The sequence below is a fragment of the Antedon bifida genome, chromosome 6 (assembly GCF_963402885.1).
Source record: "Antedon bifida chromosome 6, ecAntBifi1.1, whole genome shotgun sequence".
In the NCBI taxonomy this organism is placed as follows: domain Eukaryota; kingdom Metazoa; phylum Echinodermata; class Crinoidea; order Comatulida; family Antedonidae; genus Antedon; species Antedon bifida.
In genome coordinates, this window is record NC_136231.1 from 4,422,070 (window position 1) to 4,435,284 (window position 13,215).

Sequence of the window (13,215 nt, forward strand, 5' to 3'; positions counted from 1 at the left end):
TTCCATAATCTTATAGCACTTTACTTTCATTCCATCAAGTCCATCAATTTGAAATCAATAGTGAAAATGAACCCTCCCAGCAGACAAGGTTTACCCCTTCATTCTCAAACTTAATTAGCATTTCTGTAATAGTTGTGAGTTAATTACAATGTTTTCTTTCATCTGGAGGTATGTGTCAGTCGTGTTAAGTGCTTTCTTAGTCCGCAGGGATATTCGCCGGTCGAAAACCTGTGTATTGTTATTTTCTTCACATGCTGTTGGTAATCGTTCAATGTATTGATCAACATCTTGGTGGCGTTCTTTTACCCCTAAGCTGAATGAAAGTGCAGCTTTTCATACAAACATTTTAATCTGATCTTTGTTATACTGTACTACTACAGTGGGTCATTGTGAGTAATACTTAAAACTATTTTCCAACTTTGGTTAATTATGTTAGGTCAATAAACTTGCTTTATTTTGATTCTTACTCATCATGTTATTCCAAGGTTTATGTTATGATGATGTGGAGTAGCTTCACATACTTTAAACAGTCACTTTTTTAATACTCCTCATTTACACAGTGGGTCAGTCATCACCCTTGTATTTTACAGGAGTGTTCTGCAAGAAGATTCAATTTATGTCTTACAGTACATAGCCCCTATGGTCACACAGAGCAAGGGTGATCCAAATCAGTGGCCGTATTCACCAATCACACTTAAGTGAGATATTTCCCTTAAACATTAAGTATTTCACTTAAATATTTAAGTATTTCTCTTAAAATGTATTCACTTAGATAGGAGATTTTTTTAATTTTAAGGGTAAGTGATTCCCTTAGCCTAAAGAGTGATTGGTGAATACGACCACAGATTCGGACCACCGGCAAACTTTAGGTCTGTCTATGATTATTTCTTTATTGCTAATTGTAATATTGAAGTGGCTTCATTTCTCTTTCTCATTTTCATTGGCTCTAATTAAATATTTATTTATCTTAATGAATTAAAAATTTCACTTAAAATATATTTGTTTTCATATTAAATTCCTCAATCAAAATTATCATGATTTTACAATTTCCATTTTCTCTACATATTTATCATTTTATTAAGTTACTAAATTTTAAGATGGCACAAATTTTACAAAATGAATATTTATAGTGAAATTAAATACAATCATCTTTCATAAATCTGTTTTGACATGCTTTCATCAATAGATCTGTCTGCCATACTTCTGTCATGGCTTGTATCTTCGTCCACAAATCATTTTCTTCATTTACATCTTTCAAATAGCAGAAACAAGTTGACTGAACTTCTGTTTGCTTCGGTAAAGTATCCTATTGCAGAATTCGTCAATATTATATTACCGAATGATTGGTCCTCTGCTGTAATATTAATCCGATTGCCAATTCATTTGTTGTTTTAATTTCACTCTGTTGTAGTTATTCTGGAAAGTTTGTTTTTCTGTTTGAATAGCTGTAGTAATGTCAATATAATGTTTGGTATTACAGGTGTTGAAACAAAAACATTACTTAAATTTATAGATGTTTTATTGCTCAAGATGAAGAGACGAAGATGGAAATTAATTCCATGTGTCAAATAAATTAATGTATTATAGCAGTGCACATCATTTCTAAATAATTAACGTCTAAAATTTAGTTTACATTTCAAATGCATTCCTCGATTGAAATTTTAAAGAACCATTAAGCCAAGTAGATTTGGTACAGTACGGTAGTCCAAACTTTCTATAATTACTGTGTGAAGATCTTGTATGTTAAATGTCATCTGGTTTGAATTGTGAGGCGAAAGGAACATTTTATTTTATTCAATCGAAACCAACAGCGATAATTACCGCCACTAACAGGTTTGATACAAACATAGCCAGGACTGTTTAAAGCACCTTGATTGGTCCTAACATTGATCCAGTGCCCACCTTGACCAGAGGTCTGAGGCAGATACTAGATGCTTGACCAATACTTTTTTTTTACCAAGTTATCAGTATGATGTATTTAATAATGATGTAATGAAGGAAGGTGTTGAGAATTATGGAATTAAATAATTACATTTTTGACCTCAAGTATCCTGCAGTGTTTATAATAAGACTTTAACTTTAATGATAATCACGCACATTCAGTTAATTAAATTTCACCCTTTTCCTCTTCTCTACAAACCCACAGTTAAAAATTCCAATCAGTCGTACTTTCACCTCAGTTTTCAGCCGTATCTGTATCTGGCCAGCAGCCAAGCGAAGCATATATTACATAAATTCAATTAGTATCTAGTTGTAATCTAATAATAGAAATAGAAGAATTGACTGGACGAGAAATGAGTATCGGTTAATTTCATTGGGATTAACGAAGAAAAAAGAAAGTGCACGGTCACATCCAGAAATCTGCAAGTTAATAGACTAGATATTCATAGTATGTTGTAAGTGTGATATATCGTCACATTACGATGAAGTTTCAGTGCTTTTACATTACCGTATAATGTAATATAATTATATAAATAGTGCATAGTCATGATTTATATGTCGCTAAAGTCATTATTTACTTCTCTTTATAAGTCATAATATATTCATGGAAAGAAAATTGAGATTATTAATATTTTAAGAACGTAGTGTGGCCCACAGAATGTAGGTTGCAGATAAAAGTAATACAGTACAGTAATATATGATGTGTTTCACCCAATGTTTACTATTGTGGTAGGCTATGAAACATTTTGGTAGTTTACATATCCTACTTCTTGTGACTAATGACAATACTATAATAATATCATATCATTTTAGTGTCAAAGTTTGACATCCTTATCACGAACTTTGCATGTTAAAGAACGATAAAAAGATTCCATAAAACAATATTGTATCGTTTAATTATCTTAATATTGTATTCTGCATGGCAGTGTGTACAATGTAATATGACGTTGTTGCAAATCAATTAATATTAAATTATTTTACAGTATTGCATACTACTGTAGTGTAGTTTTTGTGTCAAACTATAAATATACAATAGACTCACTACAGCTGTGTTAAAAACATTAATATTACAGCACGCCCCCTATTTTGCTTTTTAGTAGACATGTGCGAGAAGAACTGAGTGATTATAAAGAGTATTATGAGGATAGATAACTGTGAATATTAATATGGCGTCATTTGGGCATATATGACAGAGAACGGGTCATTATAGTATGACTAGGAAATAAACCTGACTCACTAGAAAATTGAAATATATTATTAATAGGTCTGAATGAAGCAAATTACTTCAATAAACATTTAATAAAAAGATTATTAACTCAGGATGCAAAGGATAAAATACTATTACTTTAAGGTGACTCAGTTACCAACATTTAAAAACTTAAGTGCTGTTCTCACATGCAAAGTGGCGCTGTAGGTTGGTGGTTGACATGCTTGTTTACAAGTCAACCTATGTCCAAATCCTGGCATTGTCACGGTAACAGTAGACTTTTTATGTCCCATTTCTCAACCAGTAATCTGCATGTTTGCAGGGCTAGAAATATACTTTTTTATCACTAGTAAACATTACTAGTTGTAAAAAATGTAATTAGCAAAATGAGCAACGTAACTATAGTGCCAAGCATGTAAATTAGTTGGTAAATTAATTAATTCTAAAAGTTAAATTGGTGGATCAAACCTCAAGTAACTTTGCTAGTTTAAATTTAAATAACCTTTTGTCGAAAAGCAGCAAATGTTAGCTAGTTTGAAATTTTCAACTAGCAATTATGAAAAATGTACAGTACTGGCAAATTTAAAATAAAAAGAATAAATAAGATATAATAAATGAAGAAAAAAAGTGACTGTGAATAGAATCACTGTATTTTGTAAAAGTAAATCAGTAAAATTTGTTTGTCAAACTTATCCAAGTTCAATCACACATTTAACCGACATTTACAGGAAATCCTTCAAGAAATTATCATGTTGACAGAGTTCTGTTAGTGTTTGTGGAAATATAACATAAACAGGACTTCTTACTCCTTTGGGACTAACTATGTTTTTGACCTAAATCTTCAATTCTAAAATCCCAATACCATAACGCCGTTGTTTGTCTTAATTGCTAAAACGGAAGAGGTGAAAGTCGTCACTGAAAGATATGAGCTTTAGTAACAGTACGCACACTAATGAATAGATTTGATAGGATTTTGTTCAAAATTAAACTTAAATTGTTTAACAAAGCGGTGGATGACATTACAAAGGCAGGTAGAGAAAGCGTGGGTCGTTTTAATCCAATTGCATCAAATTGACATTATATTTGGTGGTCGAAACATATTGCGTTCAAAATTATCAAACATTTGATCCAGACTGTGCTGTTGTATTCCACAACTGATGCAAAATGTTTTTGTAATCTTTTTTTGGATTTTACTTGGTTGTCTGGACCGATCTTTTTAATTTTTAGTTGCCCTATATCAATTTTTGGTTGCCCTGGGACCAAGGGCAAGCAAGGAAAGAATGAGTGTCCATCTTAAAGGCTGGTCAACTCATATGCAAACCTTCCATATTTGAAATTAATCTTTTTGATCTAATGCTTCTATACATTTAAATTGTACAATATAAATAAGAAATATTTGATAAATTTTAAAATAATCAACTGATATATCATACTTTATTAAAGTTTTAGTCAAAAGAGCATTTCTTTGTGAATATAACATCAGGTACATGTTGGCAGCACATATACATACTACGCCATTCCTACACAGGCATAAATCATGAGTTCTATACGTTGTTTACGAATATTAACATCACTCGGGGGTGATTACACATTCTAACCAAATTCATCTTCAAAGTACCATATCATTCATTGGAGATGCACCTATGTTGATTAGATTGATGTGAATTATCCAATCAGGAGAGTCAATTTCTATGCCTAGCTTCCATCGTGTAGAGTATTTCAAAGCATTCTCTTTTACTTTAGCCTGTAGTCGAAAGGTTCGTTATTTACAACAGTTTTTGTTACTGTTTGGAGGTTTTACTTTTGTCTGTTGTCGAAAGGTTCATTGTTTAGAACAGTTTTTGTTACTGTTGGGAGGTTCCAATTGTTTGACAGTTGCTGTGTACAGTAGATTGAGTAGTTTGTTTTGAACCAAAATCTAGTTGTTTTTGGCATTTGTTCCACCCACTTCTAGGTAAACAAGGATTTCCTTCCTGTTGTTTTGACAATCATTGTCGTTAATACAGTAGTTCCACCCATTTCCTAGATTTCTCTGAACTTAAACAAATGATGTCACTCGGTAAACCTAATTTCAAATAAATTGCGTAAATAGGGATTATTGGCTTAAATTCTACCAAGGCCCAGCTACCTCAGCTAGACTATAAGGAGTCTTGACACTACTGAAGGTACATTGGCTAAAGTGGAACAAATGGTGTCCTCTATTTGGAAAAATATTTTCTGAGACATTAATTATTGTAATAAAATTCATAGAATCACATATTGTAATTAGTTTTGTATAAATAAAAAATGGTTACCGGTACATTATTGGAAGTCAAATTCTATCTAAAGATATTAATTGTTTTAATCCCGTCATCCAATTAAAAATTGTAATTTCTTCATCATACGGTAAATTTGTTCGGTAATGATGTAAATTTATTTCATTTTCAAGCTTCATTGCTAACAAGTTTATGCCATAGTATGAAGCAGTTGTCGTTTTGTCGCATTGACCTTTCTTGACCTCAACAAAATTATACTATAAGTTTGACAAAAAATTAAAATGCAATACAGTCAGCTCGCCTGATACCATACCATTTTTAGTCGTGTGGACGCGACTCTATAGTTCACTATGTCGGTCGGTCGGTCTGTCCATCTGCCGGTCTGTCTATCGGTCGGTCTGTCGGTCCGGTATCACTATGCATTGTAGCACGCGACTTAATGGCTGTTGGCCTTGTTAACATTAAAAACACATTCTGAATACCAGGCTTTCCTGAAAACCAGACATATTTAGAGAGTTGACTGTATACAAAATAATAAGAATTTTAATAAATATGAAATAATGATTTATGATATTGCAAATCTGTTTATGGTTGTAGAATTATGCGTATTCTCCATTTTTAGTGTTTCCTTTAATTTATTCACAAAGAATGAATACTTCACTATATATGGTACATAAAGTAATTTACAGTGTATTTCCTCAATTAAATGTTTATTATAACTGACCTAATTTCTGAGTAGTAGTATTACCATTTATGGTTTATATACAATATAGCGAATCAAAACCATGGTTTGCGTAGTAACCATTAACGTAACTATTCTCAAGTGATAATGAAATTGATTTCATTGGTAATTTTAATATCTTAATAGTGCAACTTTACTAATTTACAGTTAGAGTTGTACTGTACATATTTGTCTATTGCAAATTGAAACCTCAAATGAATTTAACCTCTTCTAAAATGTATAAATATCTGCATTATATAGATAATTATATGAAAAATAAAACACTGAATAATTATACCTATATTTAGACACCTGACTCAATCAAGATTTTGGGCAAAATTGGAAATCGCAACTCTAACACGGTTGGAGGTGTCTGGGTTTTTTTAGTCTAGACCTTTCTTCTTTACACAAACAATTGACTTACAACATTTAGTTCATCCAAAGGAACAAAAGATTATTATTAAAATCATGACAAATGTTATTTAATTTGCTATCAAGAGAAACGTTGCTCATCTGTGTTGCAGGTATTTCCCCCTTTTTCCCCCTTATATTAATTTCCAGTTAAAATCATGGAGGTGTCCGGGTTCCTATAATCTAGGTGGTCTAATCTTTTCTTCACACAAAGGACTAAAATATTGATATAAATTTAGTTCATCCAAAGGAACAACAGATTATAATTAAAATCATGACAAAATGATTTTGTTGTCCTGATTTAATTTGCTATCAAGAGAAAAGTTGCTCATCTGTGTTGCAGATATTTCCCCCTTTTTTCCCCTTATTAATTTCACAGTTAAAATCATGGAGGTGTCCGGGTTCCTATAGTCTAGGTCTAATTTTTCTTCACACAAAGAACTAAAAGATTGATATAAATTTAGTTCATCCAAAGGAACAACAGATTATAATTAATCATGACAAAATGATTTTGTTGTCCTGATTTAATTTGCTATCAAGAGAAAAGTTGCTCATCTGTGTTGCAGATATTTCCCCTTATTAATTTCCAGTTAAAATCATGGAGCTGTCCGAGTTCCTATAGTCTAGGTCTAATTTTTTCTTCACACAAAGGTAAAAGATTGACTTTAAATTTAGTTCATCCAAAGGAACAACATATTATAATTAAAATCATGACAACATTTTTTTTTTGTCCTTATTTAATTTGCTATCAAGAGAAGAAAAGTTGCTCTCATTTGTGTTGCAGATATTGTTTCCAGAGGTTATTAATTTGTAAAATTAAAATAATTACTTGATAATGTTGTAATAAAATAAGATTTATATATTTATTTTATATTTAAGTGCTTACCAAGCTTAAAAGGCTATTAGTTAATTAAACCAATCCCTATCCTAAATTATAAATTTCTATTTATAATTCTTAAAAATTTCTTATGTAATATGATACACAATTAATTCTGAAGTTGAAAAATTACCGTTACAAATTGTTTATTTTTAGCTGCTGTAAGTTTTGTTTTCAAATTTTATAATGTACTTTTTTCAAACACATCCTTATACGCTATTCTAGCTATAAACAAATGTAATGTATTTAAAAGTACTTTCGTATCGGACTGCCTGATGTTTGCCAATATCCTTTACATTTTAGACTTGTTTCAATGCCTGGTTTCCTCCAATAGCACGCCCACACACTATGACATCATCACATGTGATACAAATAGCATCGTATATATATACAGCCATAGCAAGGTCCTGGGCATTCGAGTGAACTGAGCAGCTTTAATAGTCATTGGACAGTTCAGCAGCTAACTATGACTGAAGCTAGAGTAATAATGTATTAAAAACTGATTACATCTTGATTGTTTGCAGATTAAATAACAAAATTGGAGAGAAGCCTAGATTACTTTTACTAGCATTCATTCTGTGCATCTTTACAGACTATCTCAAGTCTAGCTTGAGTATAATTTTAATTTGATAAGTGCGTAGTTTTGATACTAAAAATGGGATTTTTGGATTTTATGTCATCTGACAGAGCGTTGGCTCTATTTGAGAAGAATCATACTGATCAGGGATCACGTATATCACAGGTATTTGAAGTGAGTGCATGGTTTTGACATCTTGTAACTATTACTAACCGAATCTTTCTAATTCTTATATCAATAATATACTCATTCGTCTTAAACTTATTCGCACTCAATATTTTGTTTTAACGATTCAAATCTTGACTTATAATCATCAGCTTTATTTTGAGACACATGATTTATATATATTTTTTCTAACCTGATCATTTTGGTTTGTTGCATACTGTAGCTTGTTGATACTTTGTGTTTCCATCATTACTTTCTTAAATCACATAACGTTTTCTAAACTCTATCAAACTAGGTGACAAAAAAATGTGATGTGCCCGTATATGGACATGAGAATGTCATATCACTACCATATTTGGGAATATCACTACCATATATTGGCACATCACACTTTTTTTGTCAAACTAGTTTGATAGTGTAGACAGAGCTTTAGAATGTATACACATATTGTTTTCACAAGCATTGTGTTCTGTAATGCTGCACCTTTTCAATGAAAGTTGTTGGTTCATAACAATTTTTATTATAGTGCAAAGATAGGTAGAATGGATGGCTAAAACATTAAATATTATTTAGGACTCAGTAAAAATTGTTTAGGACTCATTTAAACATTTTGTTGATTCATCAAAATGTTTTATCAATAATATTTCTAAAAAAAAAGATAATTTGCAAAATATGCAAGATAAATTTTTATGTGAAAATATTGTAAAAACATTGTAAAATATATTTACTTACAAAAACTTTTATATAGTAATTAGTTGTATGGTGTATGTTACTCTTCCCTACAACATTGAATGTTGCTAGAATAATAATTGAATATGATGCTAGAGGGTTGCAAAAATCATGAATTAATCATCTACCCTGTGCCGTATAAAAGATGTGTCACTCCCTGAAAATTAAATATGTTGGCAGTGTTTGTATGTTGTGTTCAAGTGTGTTGCTTAATCCAATGGATTTGTCACACATGACCAAGACTAAGTTTGTAGGAAATGATTCAGGTTTTAACTAACGTTCTTTGTACCAACCGAGTGACAGTGTGTGTCTGTGTCTGGACTAACACCCAACCTCACTAAGCCCAACCAAGGGTTATACATAAGCCCATCCCAAATTTAGGTTAATTGATCGATTAACTTTTATTTGAATGCTTTATGGAGTGCAGAAGAGAGAAAGGAGGTAGAGTACATGCAACTGTCAAAGTTAACAACCATTTTGACTTTTCAGTGGTTTGTATTATATACAACAAATAGCCTAAAATTCTGTAAAATTATTTTTTTCCAGAATCGTAAATGCCATCAAAATTATATCTACAGCCATCATATCTGCTACTGTTCCATAATTTCACATTATAATAATTGCTTATCAATTTAATTAAAAATTATTAACGCTAAATTTGTTTCTATAACATGTGATCTAACTTTCTATTTAAAACATTTCATAGTTAACGAGAGTGATGAAAGTAATTGTTCAACTGACGATAGTAAACAACACTATCATATGATTTGTTGTTTGTTTCAGTTTGTAATTTTAACTGAAAGTTGAAGATGTTTTCATTATCTATGTTACTTTCATTTTCTGTCATTTTCAAAAAGAAAAAATAGTTTAAATAATTTAAACTTAGGTTAGCTTTGTAATGAATACAAGGTTAACAGTTTAATTGTGGAAATAACCACAGAAGATCGCCCCGCTGATTCTCTGATCTTTCAAGCTTAAAAAATAAATTAATAGCATTGAAAAATTATGATTATTATTACTGTTTGTATGATTATTATTGTTATTGATATTCACACACAATACAATTAATACAATGTTTATATTCTCTGTCATTTGGATATCTCGTGTTTGTCTTACTATTAATTCAAAGAAATGAACTATTATACACATCTGTAGGTTTCACAGGATCGCAATAAATGAATACCGTATTAAAAACTACACATTACATTATGAGAAACAAACATTACGGGCAAATAGTACGACGGTTGTTAATAACGAGAACGATGAAAGCAATAATAGCAAATAATGACAGTGGCGTCGTTTCTTTAATTGTAGACAAATTCTGGTCATTTGTTGGCAAAGTATAGCAAAGATGCATACTTAATGAGTATCCTATGTGACAATCCAGAGTGAGTGAATGACTAATTAATCACAACGAGGCACGTCCAATTAGTATGTCTGCTTGGAACAGGAGAGAGTGCAATAATAATTTGTCTCAATCTAAAAGAGAACCTTATATTTCAATCTTGTCAGGATTTGTCCATTTTATGTTACATGAAATGGTTTTATTATCGAGGAGTTGAGAGAGAAGCTTTAGGTTTCTCCAAATAATTTGCCAAATGTTGATGGATATGTTTTAAGATAGTTTATGGTTACTTTACTGGAATATATCAATCTTGTAGCTATACATGTCTTTATAACAAATTAGTTAATAATTTAACATAAACAAAGTTTTGTATGGCAGTTCAAAATTGTATTAATAACATACAAAATTTTGATTATACACAGATACTGTATTATATTATGAATTTTAAGCGATTTTAACTGAAATTTAAATAATGCTTATGTAGAATAATATAAAGATTACTATTTTGAATTATGATTTCCTCCTTATTATTTAGAGTTTATTTTATCTCATACGATGGAAATATTCCCATGTAATAAGTAATTATTCTTTCTATAGAAAATATTTTCAAAATCTGTTTCTAGATATGAAAATACTGATGTCTCATTTAAAATTTGTGACCATAAACTACGGCTCGTTTCTTGCGTAAGCAAGCCAATATGTGTCTGGCTAATTTCCAGGTAATGGTCCCAGGTGTGTTAATGTGTTCTGTAGATATTACCGTCAATAGTAAAATTCATCGTAAATTTTTTACAAGCATTCTTATCGTGTACGATATACATTTTCTTGAGGCCTATTCGATTTATCTCGACTGTTTAGCATGGTCATTTATATCGTTAACTGAATGCGGTTAACATTAACATACTTGTTAGAATGAAGGAATTTGATGATCGCATTCACTTATCCACCGTTATTTGTATTTTTCAGGCTCTTGAATATGAAGATGGAAACTTAATATCAGGAACTCTAGAGGCTTTCATTCGTCATATTGTACCTACAGGAGAATATTACCCAGATGTAAGTAATTTTTTGCAGTTGATAAATTTTCATTTTATTTATCATATATGTTACATTCAAGTTAACAAAATTATATTAAATAATAATATTATTATTATATAAGTATACATTGAAATAAAGTCTATACATTTACATAATAAATACATTTACAAATGTTAAAACTGCTCACAATTTTGTGATAATCAAAAACATAAATAAATGAATATTAAAATAGTACAAATATAGCAATAACTGGGACAATTACATATGCTCTACATTCATTCATTTATTTGGTGAAAATCAATTGATTAATAATGAAAACAAGAAAGCACATCTTAAAATATATATAGTAGCAAGCAGTACAATAGAAAAGGTAGTTAAAAATGGCATAAATCTTCAATAAAAGTACAAATATCAAAATATATTATAGTAAAATTGTTAACTATTAATTTAAAAAAGCTAATAAAAGACATTACATGTGGAAGACACAATAAATATTATTTCACAAAATTTAAAATTATTATTTTTTTTAGCACAACTAGATCATTTTGTGAAACATGTAGAGTAGTACTATTTAAGGTGAATGATTTGTGTGACTGTACAATTTATTTACTGGTTGGTATTTTTAAAATGGATTCACAAGTTTTCATCATCATTTTTATTTTAACATTAAATAATATTATCAGACCATCACATGATGGGCATAGCTTGTTGGCGTAACATTAGTTGTATATATTTAGGTCATCTTTTGTTCTGAGTTCTAATACAAATGATGTTTGCATATAAAGTAGATTTTATGCTAAATACAAGATCATTATGACAACATTAATTGCAGATTTTCAAACGACAACTTAAGTTTTATAATTAAAGACTGCATACATTTATCACATCCTACTAATGGCTACATGTTAATAGAAATGATTTTAAAGGCATTAAACGATTTTAATGATGTTTGTGTTGCACTAAAGATGATTCATGGGTTTACACTTGGCTAATTCTAAAAATTGCTAAACCATGTGTACATTTTATAAAAAAATTCATACTGTTAATTGATAATTTTGTTATGCAAGCATAAGATAGAGAATGGATTGATGACAATGCATCTTGCAATCCTTGATATAACAATCAATAATCTATGTTAAATCTCAAAGCAGCTTTACACTCCTGTTACATTCCTCAAGCAATGATGCGATACTTTTCATTCAGTAGTGACTATACAAAAATCATGACCCATACTTTTGGTACCTTGTACCATTATTAAATTTCTGCTTGTGTCGAAACATTTTGAAAGTTTGCAAGAGAAAGATTTCAAATGCTTGCTTATTTTTCAACCATCTTCTGTCGAATATTTTTTATTTGTAAGAAAAGTTACTTGTAGAATTGTAGTTGCATATATGATGTACTAAAACGAGGTCACCGAGTTATTCACTGTCACCGGAGAATCATAAATATTATAATTTTCTTATGCTGTGAGCGTCATTAACATCTACAGTCAAAGATATTATGTGAATGAGATATTTGATTATGTGAATTAATTTTGTGTAATGGCAATCATTATTTTCACTACTTTCCAAAATCATGACTATACTGTGATTATTAGTTTATAGATCAGTGTTTATATAGTTAATTAAAAGCCAAATAGTAATAGAATTGAATTGAGAGTTGTCCCTGGATAGATTGAACCATACAGTAGCAGGGCCTACTAACAATAGGTGAAAAGCATTTACATGCTGGCTTAACCCACATAAATTCTTAATTGTACTAGATTTAAATGCTTAATCCACCCATTGGTAGCCCACACAATTTACAGCAAAAAGCTTTTAGGCAAAAGTGGCTATAGTTTTGGGTGTTGAAAAGATTGACGTTGTTCACATCATGGTCACAAGTGACGTTATCTACTCCTACATGCTATCGAGGGAGTGTAAAATACTTTAAGTGCTTTACTTGGTAAA

General features: G+C 30.5%; 1 protein-coding gene across 5 annotated transcripts in view; it reads left to right on the forward strand.

The window, feature by feature from the left end:
- The window catches only part of LOC144844309 (ras-GEF domain-containing family member 1B-like), an 80,012-nt gene that overhangs the window by 59,856 nt on the left and 6,941 nt on the right, over positions 1–13,215 (forward strand). For all 5 annotated transcript variants that reach the window (XR_013612414.1, XM_078701153.1, XM_078701154.1 and 2 more), the window contains one exon: positions 11,195–11,284. Coding sequence is in view for 4 of the 5 variants with exons in the window: in XM_078701153.1 (XP_078557279.1) it covers positions 11,195–11,284 (90 nt within the window). In the remaining variant the exon portion in view is untranslated. The remainder of the gene's footprint in view (positions 1–11,194; positions 11,285–13,215) is intronic.